Genomic DNA, 22896 nt, shown 5'->3' on the forward strand with positions numbered 1-22896 from the left:
AAGAATTAATATTATTAAAATGTCCATCCTACCCATGCTATTGATGTGCCCATGCTATTGATCTACAGATCCAATGAAACTCCTATCAAAATATCAAAAACATTCTTCACAGAAATAGAAAAAGCAATCCTGAAATTTATTTGGAATCATAAATGACCCTGAATAGCCAAAGCAATCCTGAGCAAAAGGAACAAACCTAGAAGCATCACACTGTCTGACTTCAAAAAATATACTATAAAACTATAACCAATACAGTATAGTACTGGCATAAAAACAGGCACATAAACCAATGGAACAGAATAGAGAACCCAGAAAGAAATGCATGTATTAGCTAATTAGTTTTCAACAAAGGTGTCAAGAACACAAAATGGGGAAAGGATGGTCTCTTCAATAAATGCTGTTGGGAAAGCCAGGTAGCCCATGCAGAAGAATAAAAGTAGATCCTTCTCTCTCACTATGTACAAAAGTCAACTAAACTTCGGGGGTTGAGGCAGGAGGATCCCTTGACACTAGGAGTTCGAGGATGCAGTGAGCCGTGGTCACACCACTGCACTCCAGCCTAGGTAACACAGTGAGACTCTGTCACTCAAAAAACAAAAACACAAACAAACCAACCCAAAAGCCTCAAAATAGACTGAAGACTTAAATGTAATAAGGCCAACAGCTATGAAATTACTAGAAGAAAACATAGCGGAAAAGCTCTATGACATTGGTCTGGACAGTGCTTTTCTGGATATTATCTGAAAAGTACCAGCAACAAAAGCAAAAATAGGATTACAACAAGCTAAAAAGCTTCTGCCTAGCAATGAAAACAACCAATAGTATTAAGAGATAACCTACAGAATGGAAGAAAATATTTGTAAACTATATAAGAGGTTAATATCTAAAATACATGAGAAATTCAAACAACTCAATAGCAAGAAGACAAAGAACCAAATTTTTAAAATAGGAAAATACCTAAACAGACATTTCTCAAAAGAGGACATACAAATGGCCAACAGGTATATGAAAAAGTGCTCAGTATAACTAACCATCAGAGAAATACAAATCAAAACCATGAAAGACATCATTCCTGCTAGAATGGCTATTATCAAAAAGACAAAACGTAACAAGTGTTGGCAAGGATGTGGAGAAAAGGAAATCCTTGCACATTGTTGGTGGGAATACAGATTGGTACAACCATTATGGAAAACAGTATGGAGATTTCTCAATCAATTAAAAATATAACTACCATATGATCCAGAAATTGCACTAATGGGTATAGATCCAAAGGAAATGAAACCAGTGTGCCGAAGAGATATATTTGGACTCCTATGTTTATTGCAGCACAATTCATAATAGTCAAGATGTAGAATCAACCTAAGTATTCTTCAATGGATGAATAGGGGATGAAAATGTGGTACATATTCACAATAGAATAGTATTCACCCCTTAAAAAGATTGAAATCCTGCCATTTGAGACAATATGGATGAACTTGAAGACATTATGCTAAATGAAATAAACCAAACAGAAATAGACAAAAACTGCATGATTTCATTTATATGTGGAATCTAAAAACGTCAAACTTATAAAAGGAGACATTAGAATGTTCGTTGCCAGGGGCTGGGGGAAGGGAAAATACGGAGAGGTTGGTGAATGGGTACAAAGTTTCAGTTTTGCAGGACCTATAAGCTCTAGAGATCTAATCTACAGCGTTATGACTACAATTAATAAATATTACTGTATTATATACTTAAAACTTGGTAAAAGAGGAGACCATATGGGTTCTCACCACAAATAAAAAGTTGTAAGTATGTGAGGTGATAAATATGTTAATTTGCTTGAATATGGTAATCATTTCTCAATGACACATTTATCAAAACATCGCATTGTACACCTTAAATGTTTATAATTTTTATTTGTCAACTATACCTCAATAAAGCTTGAAGTAGGTAACCAAAAATCCATTTGAAATTTGTGATTGAAAAAAATTTTAAAGATCAAAAAATTATATTATTTATTCTTCATTTTCTACTCCAGAAAAATCAAGACACTATTTGATTAATCTTTTCCAGGTATCTTAATCCTCTGGAATCAGTTACCTTCAGATATGTCTGAATTGATCCCCACTGAGTAATAAATTCAGTGATAACATAAAAGCAGGGTTAACCAAGAAAGGTAAAAACACTTAAAAAATACATCTATTTGAGGGTAAACAACCTAAAATTTCTACTTTATATTCATATAAACAAACTTACTCGAATGGTGTGTTACTGTACCTAAGAACTCTTTTACTATTTTACAGCATTTAAGTACAAATTTTCATTCAAATCAGAGCGGTCTGTGGAAATGGAATTGTTTAAGGATGTTTAGGAATTATTTTAAAGTAGAAATGAAAATCATTGTAACCTATAAAACAGTTATATTAATCCATACAATATAAGGAGAAAACTGTCTTCAAAACAAGATTATAATCAATTCAACAGGTTTTTAAAATCAAAATAAAATAAAACCAGAGATGAAACCAATTTGAAGCCAGAATGAAATCAGAAACACTGAAAACTAGACAGGTAAATTAATGAATGAGTTAAACAAGGTGAAACTAAAGAAGTGATTCTATTAGGAGAAAAAGACCAGTGGCCATGCATTTCAAATATAGACACTATGTATAATACACTAAAAGAAATGGGAAATTGCATTGTTTTGTGTTTGATATAACCATGTTATTTAAATTATATGATGAATGTGGCATGCTAAGCATTAATTTATAATAAAATATAAATGACTTGGGAATGTTTTCCTAATGTGGCATTTTTGTTCTTTGTTGTCATTTAAATGTCATTTCATGGCTACAATGACAGTGGCTCAAAAATTTGTGAAAGAACAATGAAAAAAATACCAGAGGGCTCAAATGTTTTTGCAAATAACCCTGAGTTAATTAGAAAAATCTGCACCCTTTCCAGTTCTTCTTCTCACGTGTCAGCTCTCATTAAATTAAAAAAAAAAAAATCGCATTTCAAAGTTAAGGAATCCTATGGTTAACAAAACTTTTAAAATGGGATCAAGTGGGCACATTCCTACATTTCTGTATGATGTCATACCAAACACTTCACAGCTGAATTTGAATTTGCAAGAAGTATGATTGATTTTTCAATATAAGAAGTATCTGATCTAATGTTAATTTTTTTCTATAGGCTAACTGTGCTGGGAACAGGTGGCCCTGCTTTCAATTACAGAGGGCTAGCATGCCAGTGTGAGGCCTGGAATAGTTCACCTTCTCACGGGGAATTTTCCTCGGTTGGGAATGGATTTATTATGGCTTCACACATGGAATAGAGCTCATGTCAGCTGAGGGCAGTGACACATCATATGATTCAAATTAACCTGCTGTGGACTGTTCCGCAGGGTTTAGATTGTGTACTCAAATGACGACATTTTAAAAACAGCTTGAAAGAAACCAGGATTGCTGAACTGCAATGGTTCCAATTTGTTCCAACTAATCTATCACCTGCTGGAGATATTATTCTAGTGGGTTTCTGGTAGCTGCTGTTTTCCAGGTTTCTCCAAGCCACTGACCTTGCTAATGGGTACAAGGGGGAAAAGGTGGGGGGTTGGGAGCGCTTTGAAAGAGTTTTTGATGTATAAGTTGGGACCTACCATTTGCTCTATTAAGGTACCATTAGGTGAACAGATGAAATAGGGGAATACTCAAGAACTCCACATTATTTTTCTAAAAACAAGTGCTAAAGAGCAGCATTTGTATCACCTTGTTTAGAGAAAATAATCCCTACAAAATAAATCTAAAAGGCTAAATTTCAAAAGCTGTGAAGTTTACATCTTTTTGAAGAAAGCTTAAGGTTAGACAGTTATAATCAGTATTCCCTCTACCTTTAAGGGTTGTAACTTTTTTTTTTTTTTTTTTTTTTTTTTTGAGACAGGGTCTCACTCTGTTGCCCAAACTGGAGTGCAGTAGTGTGATTATAGCTTACTTCAGCCTTTACCTCCTGGGCTCAAGCAATCTTCCCACCTCGCCTTTCTGAGTAGCAAGGACTACAGGCACATACCACCATGCCTGGCTAATTCAGGGTCATAACTTTCATTGTTACTATACCTTTCATTAAAGAGCAAGAAAAAATAAATGGAAATTAGTAATATAGTTCAAGACATTCTCTGGAATGATACTTAAATAGATATGCATACAGATTAAAACATAATAGTAGCTAAAGATTTCTAATGATAACACAATGACATTACCTAAAAACTAAAAGTATTACTTGTAGTGCTTTTATTATTTTTTTGTAATGCTTTTTCTTCAAGGAAAAGGAATGTTATTAGGGAACATTATAAAGCTGGAATTTGTTTGCCCAATCTCAACATAAATGATATTCCTCATAGTATCCTTCCTAGGAGCTGGAAAAAATATAATTTCCTTGAGTTGTCAAAATCTATAAAATAATACATTCATATAGTAAAAGCTGTTTTAATGTGTCCTGTTATTCCCATTTAATTAGTGGTATTCAAGTCTCACTATCTTCTTATAGCCATTTGATTCCTAAATTAATGTAGTAGCATGCCAATCTGGCTGTGTAGTGAGATAATATAATTACTCTATGAAATAACATCTACTTATCTACTCTAAATCACAAACTGCTTACAGTAGGAAAATTTTTGTCTAAGCTAGTAAATTCTGGAGCAGTTAAAGGCTGTTAGGTTACTGTTTTAGAGGAAGTCACACACAGCTGATATATCATTTAAACTAATCTTCCCTCAAATAAAAGAAATGTACTTTTGTTTAAAATGTTTTAGACTTTGAAGAACTTAAATCATCCATTGGATATTATATTCGATTTTCCATAATCAAAGCACCATTCTAAAAACCACTCATCTTTCTTTATCATTGCCCTGTCCTGTTCCCCAAAATATCTGTGGTTTGGCTCTCAAAGACTGATACTAAAAACAAAAATCATATATGATAAGTCATATGTATATTTTTTTAAAAAGAATTTTGGTAAGAACCATATAAAACTTGCTACAAAAACTACAGTACCAGACCAACAGCATCTACTCTATCTGGGAGCTTTTTAGACATGACTTTCAAGTCCTACCTTCTAGAACTATTAAATCACCATTTGCATTTTAACAAACTCCCCAGGGAAGTTTCAAATGCAGAATCAAGTTTGAGAAGTGCTGCTGTAAAATAACTATTTCAATTCATTTACTTAAAAGTTTAAATCTCCAAATATATTATCACTATTATAGCATGGACATAAAATCAGAAATTGTATATATTTAATTCCCAACTTTGAAAAGTATCTTAAGAAACACAAAAGTACAACTACTTTAAAAAGTACATTTCTGGCCAGGCACGGTGGCTCACGCCTGTAATCCTGGCACTTTGGGAGGCCAAGGTGCGCGGATCACGAAGTCAGGAGTTAGAGACTAGCCTGGCCAATATGGTGAAACCCAACCTCTACTAAAAATACAAAAATTAGCCAGGTGTGATGGTGTGTGCCTGCAGTCCCAGCTACTAGGGAAGCTGAGGCAGAAGAATCGCTTGAACCTGGGAGGTAGAGGTTGCGGTGAGCCGAGATCACACCACTGCACTCCAGCCGGGCAACAGAGACTGTGACTCAAAAAAAAAAAAAAAAAAAAAAAATCACATTTCTACTACTGAGTCACGTTAAATGCCAGAATTGTAAATACATAATTTTTCATTTATTCATTGGCATTTGTCTTAAAATTCAATTTATTTGGTTGCCTTGAAAATATTGTATCTAATTTACCATCAACTTTCAAATTCCATTTTTTTAACAAACAAATCAATCAAATGTAAACTACAAGATAATTTTCTAGCCAAAATGAGCAACGTGACTGTGCCTAAAAATAAAACGAATGTGAAACTAAAACTGAGAAATAAGTAAATCCAAGTTTCCCCTGTCACTTTTCCATGAACTAACATGTTTTTACCCTATTGCATCTATTTTATTGTGTTCGGTCTTTCATGTGTGAACAACTCTGAAATCAGAAATTGTCTTCACACTGATGTAATAAAAAGGCACTGTATCACAGTGTAAATAGCATATGTTTTTTTTTCATTTTTAGTGGTACATAGAATGTTTTTCTACAATTGATAGTGGCTTAGATGGAATGAAATATGGTACTTCATGCTCACTAACCAAATACTAGGACTCACACTTCTCCAGTCTATTACCTCACTCCAAAGGGTTCTTCCTACACTTTAACGACTTGCTTATCCTTCAGTTTCTTGCGTTCCTTCATGTATTTAAAACCATATCTAGAGTTTATCAAGATTAGAAATAGTTCTTCATACTTCTACACCTTTACAATCCCAGCACTAGAAAAATACGCTGAAGAAGAATTGGGCCCCAGTGACAAGGTCAGTGGAGATGGTTTCAGTCTCTGTTTAATCCATGACTGGCTTTCTCCATCTGTAGTATGGATCATAAGTACACTAGCATGCCACAACACATATACTCAACAAAGTCTATATATAAATATTTTTCCTTCCTTAAAATTCATGCCTTGCGGAGTATTGCTAGAGATCTTAAGACAGCTGTAAAATCATCGTTTTAAATTCTTTTCTTTTTTTTGAGATACAGTCTTGCTCTGTTGCCCAAGCTGGAGCGCAGTGGTGCGATCTCATCTCACTGCAACCTTTGCCTCCCAGTTCAAGCAATTCTTGTGCCTCAGCCTCCGGAGTAGCTGGAACTGCAGGTACGTGCCACCATGGCCAGTTCATTTTTTATGTTTATTTTTATTTTTAGTAGAGACAGGGTTTCACCATGTTGGCTTGGCTGATGTGGAATTCTTGGCCTCAAGTGATCTGTCCGTCTCAGCCTCCCAAAATGCTGGGATTACAGGTGTAAGCCACTGTGCCCAGCCTATTTTAAATTCTTAATGGCCAGGAGCAGTGGTTCACACCTGTAATCCCAGCACATTAGGAAGCTGAGAAGGAGGATTGCTTGAGTCCAGGAGTTCAGGACCAGCCTGGGCAACATAGTGAGACCTCATCTCTACTAAAAAAAAAAAAAACCAAAAAAAAAACCAAAAAAAAAAAAACTAGCTGGGCGTAGTGGAACACACCTGTAGTCCCAGCTACTTGGGAGGCTGAAGCAGGAGAATTGCTGGAGCCCAGAGATTGAGGCTATAGTGAGATATGATTGTACCACTATACTTCTGCTGGAGCCCAGGAGATTGAGGCTACAGTGAGATATGATTGCACCACTATACTTCTGCTGGAGCCCAAGAGATTGAGGCTACAGTGAGCTATGATTACACCACTGTACTTTGGCCTGGGTGACAGAGCAAGATGATCTCAAAAAAATAAATAAATAAAAAATAAAATGAAATAAAATTCTTAATGAAGAAACTAATACTCATTTCGTGGGTAACACTCTGAAGCACTGTAAGTATAAAATAACAAAACAAAAAGTGAAATGCAATAATTTTTGTTAAATAAATAGCTAAGACTATATGGAGTGAGGGAGAAATAACAGAAGAGGGGGAAGAACATGAGATGAAGGAAGAAAAGACAGAGGAGGAAGATCAAGGAATAAAGAAAAAATCTTTAGTTATGCCCAAATTAGTGTAGTACAGAAGTTAAGTTCTAGTCTTTGGAGTCATAAAAACTTAGGTTTGAATGGCTCCTCTGTCACTATGACCTTAGGCAATTTACTTCACTTTTCTAAGTCTTAGCTTCCTTATTCATAAAATAGGAATAACTATAGTGCATACTCCTAAAATGCATAGTGCCTGGGACATAATTAGCTCTCAAAAAATTTTGATATCTGTATCTAAAACTGAGTAGTTACTATGTCTCAAGCACTTTGCTAAGCATGTGAAACAGGTACATTTAACTATCAAATCTAAACTATGTATACTGTCTTATGTATATATATCATGTTTCCTTCCATTCATCCATCCAGTCTATCCTCTTCATATACAGGTAAGAAAACTGAAGTATAGAAGATTAGATCAATCACTTAAGATCATACAGTTAATTAATAGAAAAGGTAGAAATAAAATATTGGGGCTTTGGCTTCCAGTCAACTGCTCTTTAGTTGATAACTACCTTCTTGTCAGACTGAAGGTAATTCTTAATGCATACTTATATTTGCCTGTTGATCTCTAAAATCGGCAGCCTGAAAAGCATACACCTCTGGGAAAAAGTGAAGTATTCATTTTTTGCATGGAATGTCAAGAGTACTAACAGATCCTATATACATGTTAATATATTCACATAAAAAATGTACACACATGTAAATTTTATGACTTTCTTACCTGGTCCATTCAGAAAGTCTTTAATCTGTAGTGTTATAAAGGAAGGTGGAATACCACTTTTGCTGTCTGTTTCTCCAGGCACTGTTTGTAGCCAAACAGTGCAATAATCAAGGGCTTCAGGCAGAGTCTTCCCAGGATCTAAAGTGACAAAATTGAAATGAAAAACATCAATCACATCATAAACATCTCATTTTCATGTATGAGTTTGAGTTAATAAATGAGAGAAAAACTGGTTAAATAATTGTATGCATGCTTCATTGTTTCATTTGTTTGTACACATAAACAAGCACTCGTGTTGAAAAATATAAACTATCACTGTACAATGTGGGATGACAAGACCATGTTTTCTAGAACTAGGACAAAGAGGAAAAAAAAATGTTCAAATCTGAATTCATATTATGAATGAGGGAAGGTAAAGTTTCTGTATTCTGAGCTGCTGTTAACAGTTTAATAGTTGGATATTTTTTAAAATGTGATATTAAAAACAAATTAAATGAAAAAAGGGTAATTTTGTCAGCTTAAAAAAAAGCATATACATTTTCAAAGATACAGTAGATTAGTACTACTTAGGGGCTATTTGATCTGTTTCAGAGTTTTATTGACATTACAATCACTTTTTACTGCTAGGCCTTTGAAGTTAACCTCAGTAGCTTTCCTATAACCTTCTTTAATGATAAAATTGGTCAGTCTCTTAATAATCCTAATTATAATGAAAATGAGCTTTTTCTGTTTTGACTTTTTTTCTGTTTAATACTATGTATTTTAAAAATCTGGGTAATATTGTATATTTTTTTAAAAGTATTTTTGGTTATTGGTTGTGGCAAACTGAATTTGCTTTTTAATACTTAGGAATCCACAGCTTTTATTGAAATAGCTCTTTAAATAAAAACGACTGCTGTATCTTGGCGTACAGTGTAGCACGCTTTTAAAAAACTTCTAAATATTCACAGTTTTTCTTTAGTTTCATGATTGTTTTACTCTCTGTGTTTTAATGGTCTCTGAATGTCAGTTTTATAGGGATGTTCTTGCCATAGAGTCCATCTATTCCATTTTCAGTCTATTTGAAATGTGTTATTAAAGTATTATTTATTTTAGGTTTTATTGATTGGATTGCTTTCAAGAACAGCATTTACATACAGTGTATTATATTCAACATATGGTTATTTAGTATCGCTGTCATATGTGAAGTGGGCATATAAATTCTGCTTTGGAATTTGTATTTCTTGACCTTATCATGTGATCCTTATGAAATCTGGCACATATGAACCTTATGTGATTTCAAAGAAAATGCTGAAAGCACTTGATCATGATGTTAGATCTATGTGGTCAAGATCAAACACTAAGCTAGTGCACTCTTCTCTTTTTATATCATCAGTGATTTTTAAAGCAGTGAGAATATGCATAGTAGATCCATTGCATAGTAACACTGTGCTATTCTCTCTTTTAAATATAATAGTCAAGTCTGGTGAAAGGATGATTAAAAAGTCTTTGCTGGTACGATCTAGAATCAGTTTGTAGGAGCTATGTAACCTGCTAGGACCTATGCATCTATTTTGGGTCCCACCACTGCAGCTATCATCAAAAGTAGTTATTATCAGGTAAGTAGTACCATATAGAGCTAAACAAGGAGACATAACTCATCATTTTGAAGAGAATACAATGTGCAGGTAAAACAATGATCTAACAGAAAACACAGATCTTAAAAGATATAAATAACACAATAATGAACAGAGATGATTAAATTGATGTAGAAATATTAATATGATGTATAAAAACTGGCAAGTAAGACTTAGGATAAGTAAAACAAGTTACAGTAACTGCATATTCAAACTTACATGGCGCTGAGAATTGTTATCCTTGTGGCATACTTAATCAACTTTCTACATTTTTCTAGAAATAAAGATTCCAAGTAGCAAAATAATGCATACTGAGGGAATGTGCATTAACTATCCTATTGTATATCAACAATAATAACAATAAGACACCAAAACTAAAAAACATAAGGCTGACATATATGACCACACAAAACTTTTGTCAAAGAACACCAAGAACAGAGTAAAAAGTTAAATAACAAAAAGATGAAGTTGTAACGTAGGTGACAGTAAAAGAAAAGGGATACCATTTATATATAAAGAGTTCACATATTCAATGTAGGTACCAACAGAAAAACCAGTGGATAGAATAAACCAATAAATGAAAATTACTAAACAAAACAGTAAACAAAATCAAACGGCATACAAACATTTAAAAAATACAAACATTAAAAGATACTAAATCTTAATAATTAAAGAAACAAATATTTTCAAATAAGGTAGAAATTTTCACCTATCAGACAGGCTAAGACTAAAAAAACTGACAATAGGTCTGTAATCCTAGCACTTTGGAAGGCCGAGGTGAACAGATTGCTTGAACCCAGGAGTTTGAGATCAGCCTGGGTGATGTGGTGAAACCCCAGCTCTACAAAAAAATACAAAAAAATTTAGCTGGGCGTGGTGGCGCGTGCCCATGCCTGTAGTCCCCGTAGTAGCAGCTACTTGAGAGGATAAAGTGGAAGGATCACCAGAGCCTGGGAGGTTGAGGCTGCAGTTTGCTGTGACTGTGCCACTGCACTCCAGCCTGAGTGATAGAGTGTGATCCTGTCTCAAATAAAAACAAAAACAGAAACAACAACAACAAGAACAAAAAAAAAAACCACCCGATAATGCCTGTATTGGTAGTTTGTGATGAGAGGTCCACTCTCATTAATTCCATTTTATAATACATAACAGATTTTAAATGTGTATATCACTTGACCTAGGAAATTAATGTGTAGGAATTTAATCCAAATAAGAAGTGTGTAAATAAACATACTGGAGAATTACCATAGCAAAAATAGAGAACAACCTACATATCCAGCAACAGATTAATGTTTAAATAAATAAATAAATAATCTGTATAATTATTTAAGAGAATCAAGAAGATCTATATGGTTGACATAAGACAGTTATTTTATATTATTAATAGGGGGAAAAAAGCAAGCAGGTTAAGCATTTTCATTCATTGGCCATTCAGGATTCCTCATCTACAAAGAATTTATTTACACATTTTTCTCTTGAGTTCTTTTTCTTACTGATTTGTAGGAGTTCCTTATATATTTTGAATATTAGTGTTTTGTTTGCCTTATTTAGCAAAGCCTTCCTCATGTAAAGAGGCAGCCATTTAACTGTATTCTGATGCTTTTTGCATGCATACTTTTTAAACACATATGGTAAAAAAATCTGTTAACTTTTACTTTATGAATTTATTCCTAGGTAATTATATATGTTCCTAGTTTCTTAAAGCATTTTTAAGCTTTTGTTTTTACCTTTAGCTGTTGAATCCTCCTAGAGAGCACTGCCTTATGAAAAATAGGAAAACTCTGCTCAGCTTCGCTCTTAATCGGGGATATACAAATTAAAACAAGAAATACAATTTTTCATCCATCAGATTAGCATAAATTTAAAAAATTGATAATATCTTATATTGGGGGAGAAGGAGAAGAAACAAATTCTCCCATGGATGGTTGATAAGGGTATACATACAGTATTTTTGCATGAGCAGAGGAGAAGCCTGACAATGAATGTTTATCAAAATTATAAATGTACATGTCCTTGGAATCAGAAAGGCCAACTGTGGGACTGTACCTTAAAGAAACACTTAAGAATATATAAGTAAGTGTCCAAAGAAGTTGACTGCAACATCATGTGAAATATTAACAATTTGGGAAATGTTAAACTAAATATCTATCTATAGATAAATATAAAATAAATTATGAATGCACCATAAATGCTGCATAGAATACTATGCTGCTCATAAAGAGATTGGTGTGAGTCTCATACACTGAAAGAGAAGAGCTTAAAAATGTATTGATCGGTGAATAAAGAAATAGGACACAGATTCAGTAAATTCAAATGTAAAAAAATCTATCTGCATACATACACACACATATGCACGTTTTTAAAGTACTGTTGAATGATCATCTCTAGGATGATCCTAAACATATGCTGACATATAAATTATTCAGGACTTAAAGACAAAATAGCACTATTTACCAAGCATTTATAAAAATTAAAGGGAAAAAGAAAAAACACTTCAGTAGGTATTTGATGCCCTTCTCTCAAGGTATAAACTGGGGGAATAGCAAAGTCTGATAATGTAGATAAGAGTTTTCCAAGTAAGTGAAGTGGGTTTTGTGCAGTTGCCTCTCTTTTGGCACAAGTTAGAGGACCTGACTATCTGGCACCAAACTCAGGAGTCTACCCTGGACAATTACAGGAGAGATGACTTAATAGGAGACACAATAAACCAACTGGTAATAGCAGAAAGCACAACAGAAATCAGAAATTAAAGCAACTGTAAAAGTCTAGGAAATCCATCCAAGGAATCCCAAATGACTATTTCCCAACAAAATATTAGTATACCTGGTTTTTAAAGTATGCCTGAATTTACAGGGTTGATAAAACAGAATAACTGCAATTAGGAACATCCAGAAAAATACAGGTTGCATGGTTAATGAAAATTTAATTCAGGACAGGTCTGGTGGCTCCTTTCCCGGTTTTTGCTAAACTCTCTACTTCAGATATGCCCGTAGTCAGTAACATTGATAGAGGGAAGTATGCCTTTGTTTATCATTTGAATCATACAAAACATGACTCAGTGCAGCCAGCTCAAAATGAAACTCTGAAAGCAGCTGTAGTAGCAGAAAGGTGTGTCAGAATCCCAGAGAAACGGCTTAAGTTTGAAAGTCACCCTTTAGTCCCTTATGGTCTAATGGCTAGAAGATGAGGGGCATGACTCCTAGTCTTCCTGTCCTGTCCTCAATTTAACTTCTCCTTAATTCCATCATCAGGTCTAGAATATAGGATTCATATTACACATTCTTCAGGGTCAACACACTGGGGAATATACCAGATAAACTAAGATTAAAGGAGCCTAAGAATATAATGTAAATGAAGTGACAAACAGATAACTATTTCATATCGGAAGCTCTTTCAGACCTCTTCTGGATTTATTCAAGTCATAGGAATCTCTCAAAAATAATAAACTCCTGCTGATGTTGATGAGCACATTTACACTGCTGTCCCTAAGCCAAAGAAACAGGAGAAAGTCTTATCTTATGAGGAGTAACAGAAGGTAGGAAATATGTCAGAATAAATGACAAACATAAATTTATTCTGTTTATAAATTTGGTTCCCACAGCCATAAATTTGGTTCAGAGTGAGTTCGATCTCACTTTAATAAGGCATTTGTATTGACAAAGCTGTAATAATTGTTTTTCTTCTGGGTTGACCAGGTCTTAAAGAAAAATAAAACCAAAAAATCCTAATCCCCTGCCCCACATCTCATCATATTATGTCATAAGGAATACCTAAAGATTCAGAAAGCCCCAATTCAGTTCCCAGATGAATCAAGACTTTCATGAAGACTTGATTAAGACTATATTCTTTGTGTTTGTAGATTTGCTCTTCTTCAGAAAAAACCCTTCATTTCACTTGTTTGTCAGGGCTTCCAGTAAATCTGATAAAAGTGGTCTTTTGAAGTGCTGCTCACTATTTCTTTTAACCCTTAGCAAACATTCACAGAGTTATGTATGTCTTTGGTTACCACTTGAATTGTGTAAAATACAACATGATTCAGTGCAGCCAACTCAAAATGAAACTCTGAAATTGAACTCACTTCTTTTCTTCTTCTTCTTTTTAACCTTTTATGCTTGGAATCCAACAGTACCTGAAAGCAGGTAGGCGATAGTATAGTGAGGAAAAGCATCTGACAAGGCCAGCTGGGGCAGAGGATGGGAAGGATGGAGACACCTTGGTTTGGAAGCCTAGGAAGTAGGCAAAGACTGGCTTTCACTTCAAATCACTAACCGGGCCCACTGATTCCATCAACAATTCCAACCCACCTCCTCAGGACTCCCTATGCCTTCCCACCAGTGAAATGCAAAATAGCAGCAACTGCCACAGCCAAGAGAGCGCTTAACACAACAGCAGTTTATGGACACAAAGAAGAAGACAAGGGAGAATAAAGAAGAAAATGATGTTGATCTAAAAGTCTCACTCTACTCCTCTATTATAATATATATTTTACTTTGAAATAAACAGATTTTTATGACACTTCGCTTTTTAAGATTCAGTGCTCTTTATTCATATTGTAAAAAGTAGCAAAACTCTTTGTCTCTGGTGGATAACACTTAGAAGTATCCAATGTAATTGGACTTCATTATGTATTCAGTGTTGTATCAAGGAAGTAAATAATCTGCAAGCCAAAACAGACTGCTTTCCATTTTCTAAACTAGAAGTTAGAGTGCTGATTCCTTTTCCAAAGGTGTCTGGGTGTATCAACTTTTATACAAAGAAGGGACTGAAACGAGACTTTAAAATAATTTACAAGTAAACACCAGAACTTCTATTTCAGGCCGGGTGCAGTGGCTCATGCCTGTAATCCCAGCACTTTTGGAGGCCGAGGTGGGCGGATCATGAGGTCAGGAGGTCGATACCATCGTGGCTAACACGGTGAAACCCCGTCTCTACTAAAAGTATAAAAAAAAATTAGCCGCGCGTGGAGTCCGGCGCCTGTCGTCCCAGCTACTTGGCAGGCTGAGTCAGGAGAATGGCGTGAACCCGGCAGGCGGAGGTTGCAGTGAGCCAAGATCGTGCCACTGCACTCAGCCTGGGTGACAGAGCCAGACTCTGTCTCAAAACAAACAAACAAACAGACAGAACTTCTATTTCAAAGAGCTTTCTGTTTTAAGGACGATCAAGCAGCTAGCCAGTAGGGTACGAGGAAACACCTAAAGAGGAGTTAGGGTTGCAGGTGAGTGCTTAGAGATTCCTTACTCTCCCCTCCTGTGTCTCAATTTATTGAGACAAGTTGTTTCTAGAGAGTTTTTTTTTTTTTTTCCTGGCTTAATCCTTTTATCCCCAGCCAAGAACAAATAAAGGTGTTTCTTAATAAAACTTACAGAGAATTTAAAGGACAACATTTTGGAAAGTCCTATCATACTACATTTATTTGTGTCTATCTATGAAACTGATGTTATTAAAGCTGCCAAGCAGCCTCTGTCAGAGGCCAAAGTTGTGATTGGTTTTGGCTATGCTCATGGCTTCAAGTGTAATCCCCTGCAATAAGAGGTCATTATTAGAACACTCACCTCTTGACCACTGGACATATAAAAGGCAAGCTACAAGCTTATTGCGTTTCATACATTTTTCTATATTTACTTTTTCATCTATAGTTTAAATGGCTAATTTTTTCTTTTTCTTATGTAGCCACAAAAGCAAAATTAGTCCATGAAGCCCCTATAAAGCCTGCAAGTTAAATTGTGAAGGAACCTAGATCCATTAAACATCATAATAATTCAATGTGAGGACAGCAAAAATCAACCAAGAAACCAGTTCCAAATTGCTCTGGATGCAAGGTAAGTGCCACCATCTCCCTGTGGATATCCAGGCATTTGGCTAATTCTACAAGCACTGTTTCACATGCTCTATGATTCTGCACCTACACTGCACCTCATAAGATGTGATGGGAAGGGCAAGAGATTTCCTGGTTTGAAACCCCAGGTCTGCAGCCCATAGGAACAGGAAAAGGAAGGGATTAAATTGGCTCCTGGAATATTTGACCATCAATGTCCACTGGCTCTTACTTTTAGAACCAAGTCTTTCATATCTTGTTAGAAGGAAGTGTATTCTTTATACTTAATGATGCTAACCAGCAGATAATATGTGAAATATCAATTCAATGAATTCCTTTTAATTCATATTCTGTACTGCTCTGTGTTGTCCTTGATCTCTTTCTTATTAAAATTTGGTGTTTCACATTAAATTCTAATGTGGGTTTCAGGTATTTTATTGGCCAACATTTGATTAAAATTCAGCACAAGTAAGCACAAGGTGCTATTCAGTGGAAAAAAAAAAAATGCAGTCACATGTCCAAGTCACATATCCAACTTAATCCCAATTGTAAACCTCTCTTCTGCTCTAAGCAAAGTTGGGTTTTGTAACATTAAAGCTAATCACTGCCTTTAAATGATTCCCCCCATTTTCACTTGTTTTAAGTAAATGTTGATGATTACAATGGGAGTCACAAAGGCCAGGGCACTAATCTTTTCCTCATGTCTAAAATGAAAGTTTCCCTTTTAATACTAATAATCACTGAAGTCCCAACTTATGTTTGAATAATGTTTCATATTTCCATATAATTTCATAAATATCATCTCACTTGAAACTCAGATTTAACCAATAATTGACTAAGAGCAGATATTATTAAATAATTTTAGAGATTAGAAAACTAAAGCACCAAGAAATTTAGCTATTTGCATCAAATAGCTCTGGTATTAGAACCAAGGCTAAAAGTCAAGATTTCTGATTTCTGTTCTAATACCCTTCCTCATATAATATTATTTCCCTCAGCTGGTTGTGCCATTTCTTGTTTAACCTTCTCATCACCTTTCTCTCTGAGTGATACACTAGAATGCCTCTCATTTAAGAGGTCTACTAACTTGCTAATTCCTGTCAAAGTAATAATTTTATTTCATATTATTAGCCAGCAAGCAATGTTCCCAGCAGCTAAATTTCCAGATAAATGTTCAGAGTGTGATCATTATGACAGTAAAGTCACAGGTTAATTCTAAGCCTTTCCAGGCATATTAACAAAACCTTTAATTCTAAAGAGGCATATAATTCAATCTTTTTCTTAAAGTCACAACAAATAAATGAAATCAAGATATGATTTATGAGGTGTAAGAAGCCATTTTATGATTTTTCAACTGTTCGTTTACTCAAATGTCTTTGGCACATTTCTACAGTCCTATTCATGAAAGGATAAAAAAAAAAAACCCTCAATTACTTGACTGAAAATTTTCAAACCGCAATAGCTAGAATTACATTGAAATGATGTGCATTTTTTTTGCCATTTACAACCACTACTTTAAAAAAACACTTAAAGATATTAACAATGATGACAAAAGCAACAATATTTATTAATAATCATTGAGCCTTGTGCCATACACTTAGCTAAGAACTTCTCATACATTTTTAAATCCCAATAGCAACCCTAGGAGGCTGCTACCAGTATTAATCTCATATCATAGATAAGGAAACTGAGGCATAAAGAGGCTAAATAACTTGCCTATGGTCACACAGCTGTAAGGAGTAGAATCAGGATTAAAACTTAGTACTGAGAGGTCTAATCCTGAGCTCTCATAGGACTCCATATTTCAAGTTTGACTCTTCATTGGACCTTTGGCATTTATAAAACTTCAAATGCAGAAACTGTTCCATATTAGATAACCTATCTTAAGCATTACAGTATCCTACATAGAAGTGTGTTATGACCTACTTTTTCAGTGTGATACATTCCAATAAACTTTAACTTCTGTATTTTAGTCTAGTTGCTGTTTGAAAAGTTACAATCAGGTAAATAAGTTGCAAGATGGCAGAAGTAACTGTTTTTAGTTGGTTTCTTTGTTAGGTCCTAGCACACATTAATGGGTAACAAGATATTGCACTAATGAGTTAGTTAAATTCCCTCAGAGTTGTTCAGCCCCTTCACAATTGACCAAATGGCACAGTCATTTCTTCAAAAACAAACAAAAAAGCGCCAAACAAACAAGAAGAAAAATGACTTTTTGAGGCTGCCTTGGGCTGCATAGTCAAGATATGAGGCAATTTCAAATCTGGAATCCATTATCTTAAACAAAACAAATACCAATTTTTAAATATTTATAAACACAACTAATACGATTATGTTAAAAACAACTACATACATCTTTATTTAAATGAGAACTGCCAATAATACAGCTGCTATGTATAAAGGTGCTGGCAGAAGATCTCATTTCTGTTAGAGGTTGCTCCAGGTGGGAAGGGCATGGAAAAGCCCATTGCCACATTAGTCTAATATTTTTAAAAAGAAGTTAACTCAAAGACTTATTATCTACTTGGAAAATCATTTGAAGTAGATTATTAATATTAATATTCATAAAAATTCAAGTTGATAATTTAGTCTTTAAATAATGTTTTTAAATTAAGGATGAAAAGCATATTGCTATGTATAGCTTAAAAATTTAGTCAGCATAATTTAGGATCAGTAAATTACGCAGAATGTGAATTATACCCTATTAATAGGGCTTTCAAAATTATAAGTAATTGTCATAATTTTAATTTCGCTTTAGCTTTGTAAAACAGATGTAGATATAGGTATAGATTCCACTTATTTATCCTGGGAAGTATCTCAAATAGTTTTTTAAATATGTATGTTTAAAGTCATCTCTTGTTCACAGAGGACTGGTTCCAAGACCTCCTGTGGATACCACACTCTGCAGATACTCCAGTCCCTGATATAAAATGACCTGGTATTTGCATTATAGCCTATTTATATCCTACTATACACTTTAAATTATCTCTAGAATACTTATAATACCTAATACAATATAAGTGCTATGTAAATAGTTGTTATGCTGTATTGTTTAGAGGATAGTAAGAAAAAAAGGCTGTACATGTCCCGTAAATATGCAATTTTGTTTGGAATACTTTTGATCTATGGTTGGCTGAATTCACAGATGTGGAACCCATGACTACTGAGGGCCAGTTTTATACAGTAATCCCCTGCTCTTATCCATGGTTTCAGTTACCTGCAATTACATATGGTCTGAAAATATATTTTGAGAGAGAAAGAGAGACCACATTCACATAACTTTTATTACAGTATATTGTTGTAATTGTATTATTTTGTTGTCAATCTCTCACAGTGCCAAATGGATAAATTAAACTTCATCATAGTTATGTAATTATAGGAAAAAATAGTATATATAAAGGTCAGTACTATCCACAATTTGAGGCCCCATTGGGGATCTTGGAACATGTTCCCTATGAATAAGGGACATTACTACATAGTATACACATATATTTATACATATATATTTTAAAATTATATATCAGTCACATGTTCTGCGAAAGGCAGGTTGACAAGAAGGGCAATGAATCTCACAGCATTTTCCCCTTCTAACTTGATTTGATAGTACATGAAAGGAAAGCCCTAAGGAATGCAGAGAGCGAACACCATTGCTGCCCTCTGAGTGTGTGCTTATTGGTGGCACGGGAAGAATCAAGTTAATGCTGACAACTCCTTGGGAGCAGTAATTACTGATTAGGATATATGTAGCTGATCTGTGCTTAAGATGTAAAGATATAAAAGTATCACTTTTAGAGGAAATCCCCTATTAAGTTTCCCAGAAAACCAAGTCCTGGCTAATGGACTAGAAAACATTATTATTAGTTTTAAATGGCAGGATTTCTGGTGCCAGCCTAGACTGGAATAACCTCACTGCAGCCTAACTCTCATGCTGCTTACAAATAAAAACCTTGTAAAAGACACAAAAAGCAAATAAATACTTGAGAATTCTGAAAAGTAAATCGGAACAATGCAGATTAGGGAGGAAAGTCCAACTTGTGGCTATAACTTATGTGGTGATGAATTTCCCAGTTCGTGGTGTTGTGTGTCTTCTTTTATGTTTGACTTGAGAGTGAGCCCTATATTGTGGTGCACAGTGAAGGTAAGGACACATCCAAAGCTCCAACAGAAACATTGTCTGGAAATTAAGGCCCCTGTGGTTTCAACAGTGTAGGGGAAATCTTGTTGCTTTTTCTTTTCTTTTTTTTTTTCTCTCTCTCTCTCCTGGCTTTGCACTGAGGGTGGACCCAATATCCAATGTGTGTGTGTGTGTATGTGTGTGTGTGTGTGTGTGTGTGTGTGTGTTGAGGGGAGTGTTACAGTGGTGGCAGTGACACAGGCATTTAAGACTTTAAGCAGCTGTTACAACTGTATTTCATGAGGTAAAGGTAAACACACCTGAAATGAATTGAAATATAAGTTCTTAACAGAGAAATACAAACTACAAAAAAGAACCAAATGGAAATTTTAGAAGTGAAAAATTTAATAGAAGTGATCCAATCTGAAGAGTGGGGAAAAAAAAAGAAAAAAAATGAGAGTCTTAGAGATTTGTAGGACAATATTAAAAAGCTTAACACTTGAATTCCAAAAGGAGAAGAGAAAGAGATTGGTGCAGAAAGACTATTTAAAGAAATAAGGGCCAAAAGTTCTCAAATTTGGTAGACAAAACCAAAACAATATACCCATAAATTTACAGTCAAGAAGATCAGAGAATTCCACACAGGATAGAATCAAAGAAACCAAGCCCAGACACACAATAATCAACCTACAGAAAACTAAAGATAAGCAGGTGTCTTGAAAACAGCTAGAGAAAAACAACACATTACAAATACGGAAAAAATAATTGGAATGAACACGGATTCCTCATCAGAAACCACAGGGGATAGAAGAACATGAAATACTATCTCTAAAGTGCTAGAAGAAATGTCAACCCAGAATTTTACATCCAGCAAAAATATCCTTTAGGAATGAGAAAAAAAAAAAAATACTCGCAGATGAAGGAAAACAGTATTTATTGCTAGCAGCTCTGCTCTAAAAGAAATTCAAAAGGAGGTTCCTAATGCTGAGGAAAAATGTACCAGAGGGAAACTTTGAGCTCTGGGGATAAGGGAATAGCAATGAACATGGTAAATGGCTGGGAATATAAAAGACCACTTTCCCCCTCTTCAGTTCTTTAAAATATGTAAGATTATTGAAACAAAGATCAAAATCTTATCTGGTAGGGTTTTGAATATATAGATGTAATATTTATGACAATTATAACATAAATGGAAGACAGTAAAGGAACCTATGTAGTTGTAAAGCTCTCCCATCTTCCTTTAAGTGATCAAATATTACCTCTAAATAGAGTGTGAATGATTAGACATGCATACTGGAAACCCCAGAGCAATGACTAAAATATATTGCAAAGAAATATAGCCAAAAGGCAAATTAATAAATTAAAATATTTAAAAATATTCTGAATTGCAGCTAGAGCTGAATATACAACTAATAAAAAAATCAGTAACTTTAAAGATGTATCCAAACAGTTTTTCTTAAACCATCGCATACAACTGCTACTAGCTTTTCTAAATGGCTTCTCTGAGAGTTAAATAAAGGTCATAGGCTTTATTTAACTAATTTAAGTGTTTCACAACCCTCCATGGCATGAAGATCTTTATTCTGCTAAACCTTCATAATTAATCATAGTAAGTATGGTTATCACATGAAGCTAGGTGCCTGAAGGTAGAAACTGAGTCTTATTACTGGTTTCTCAGAGTCTTGCACATATCTGACAAGCAGCAGGTGCTCACATTCAGTGAATGAATGAATATTTCCAAAATATGTCTGGTGTATAAATGAAAGCACAATAGGAATAAAAGGTTCTTCTGAAGTAATAAGTCAAGCTGATTGTGTAAGACAGGAGGGAAGATGTAATTTTAAAAGCCAGATTGATTAAAGTAGTCACCTTGGTATATCACCCTGTATTCCTACAACACTCAAAGGATTTTCAATATTCACTTTTGGGCTCTTCATCATAGTTGCCTGAATATGTCAAATTAAACCAAATGGGTTCATAATTTAATGTCAAAACTATTTCCATCTTTCTAGAATCACCTAGAGCCATGCTTTAACAATGAATAATGCCCAGGATCAAGTGACATTCTAAGACACTTATGAATTTCAGAATAAAAATCTCTTGAGATGACCAGGGTCATCTGTGTAGGTCCCTTGTGCATGGATTTTTTTGTGATATTCATACAAATTAATAAGATAAATAAATTATTAATTAAATAAAACCTTTGACATATACTCTTCTTATATTTATATAAAAACTATGATTTTACCTTTTTTGAAAAAATTATTAACTTTTTTTTTTTTTTTTTTTTTGGAGATGGAGTCTCGCTCTCTCACCCAGGCTGGAGTGCAATGGCATGATCTCGGCTCACTGCAACCTCTGCCTCGTAGGTTCAAGTGATTCTTCCACCTCAGCCTCCCAAGTAGCTGGTATTACAGGCATTCACCATCATGCCCAGCTAATTTTTATATTTTTGTAGAAACAGGGTTTAACCATGTTTGCCAGGCTGGTCTCAAACTCCTGACCTCAGGTGATCTGCCTGCCTCGGCCTCACGATGTGCTGGAATTACAGGTATGAGCCACCACGCCCAGCCATTAAATCTTTTTAAAGAGTAAAACAAAATCCTTTTTCTTTTTCCTCCGTATGATTTACATATAAAGGAACACGAGCACCTATAATAATGGTTTATGACGTGTATAGAAAACAATAAACAATGACAAGCCATATTGTGCTAGGATTTTTTTTTAAATAATCAAATGTTATTGTCCTCTCAAAACAAAACCCAGAAAACCAATATCTCTATAACAACCTCATAGGTATTTTTGAAATGTGACAATGGGGCAATTATTGAGATGCCCATTATATTAGGCTATTTTTGCATTACTATAAAAGAATACCTGAGACGGTGATTTACAAAGAAAAAAGATATATTTGGATTATGGTTCTGCAGGCTGTACAAGCATGGCATTAACATCTGCTTGGCTTCTGGTCAGGCCTCAGAAAGCTATGATCAGGGCAGAAGGCAAAGGGGAAAGCCAGTATATCACATGGGGAGAGAGGGAGCAAGGTAGCGGGAGATGCCACATTCTT

General features: G+C 34.7%; 1 protein-coding gene across 8 annotated transcripts in view; it reads right to left on the bottom strand.

The window, feature by feature from the left end:
• Nucleotides 1-22896, bottom strand: part of VPS13B (vacuolar protein sorting 13 homolog B) — an 859202-nt gene that overhangs the window by 203974 nt on the left and 632332 nt on the right. For all 8 annotated transcript variants that reach the window (XM_050801187.1, XM_050801183.1, XM_050801189.1 and 5 more), the window contains one exon: nt 8282-8419. In XM_050801187.1, coding sequence (XP_050657144.1) covers nt 8282-8419 — 138 coding nt within the window. The remainder of the gene's footprint in view (nt 1-8281; nt 8420-22896) is intronic.

Source organism: Macaca thibetana, chromosome 8, assembly GCF_024542745.1.
Source record: "Macaca thibetana thibetana isolate TM-01 chromosome 8, ASM2454274v1, whole genome shotgun sequence".
Classification (NCBI taxonomy): domain Eukaryota; kingdom Metazoa; phylum Chordata; class Mammalia; order Primates; family Cercopithecidae; genus Macaca; species Macaca thibetana.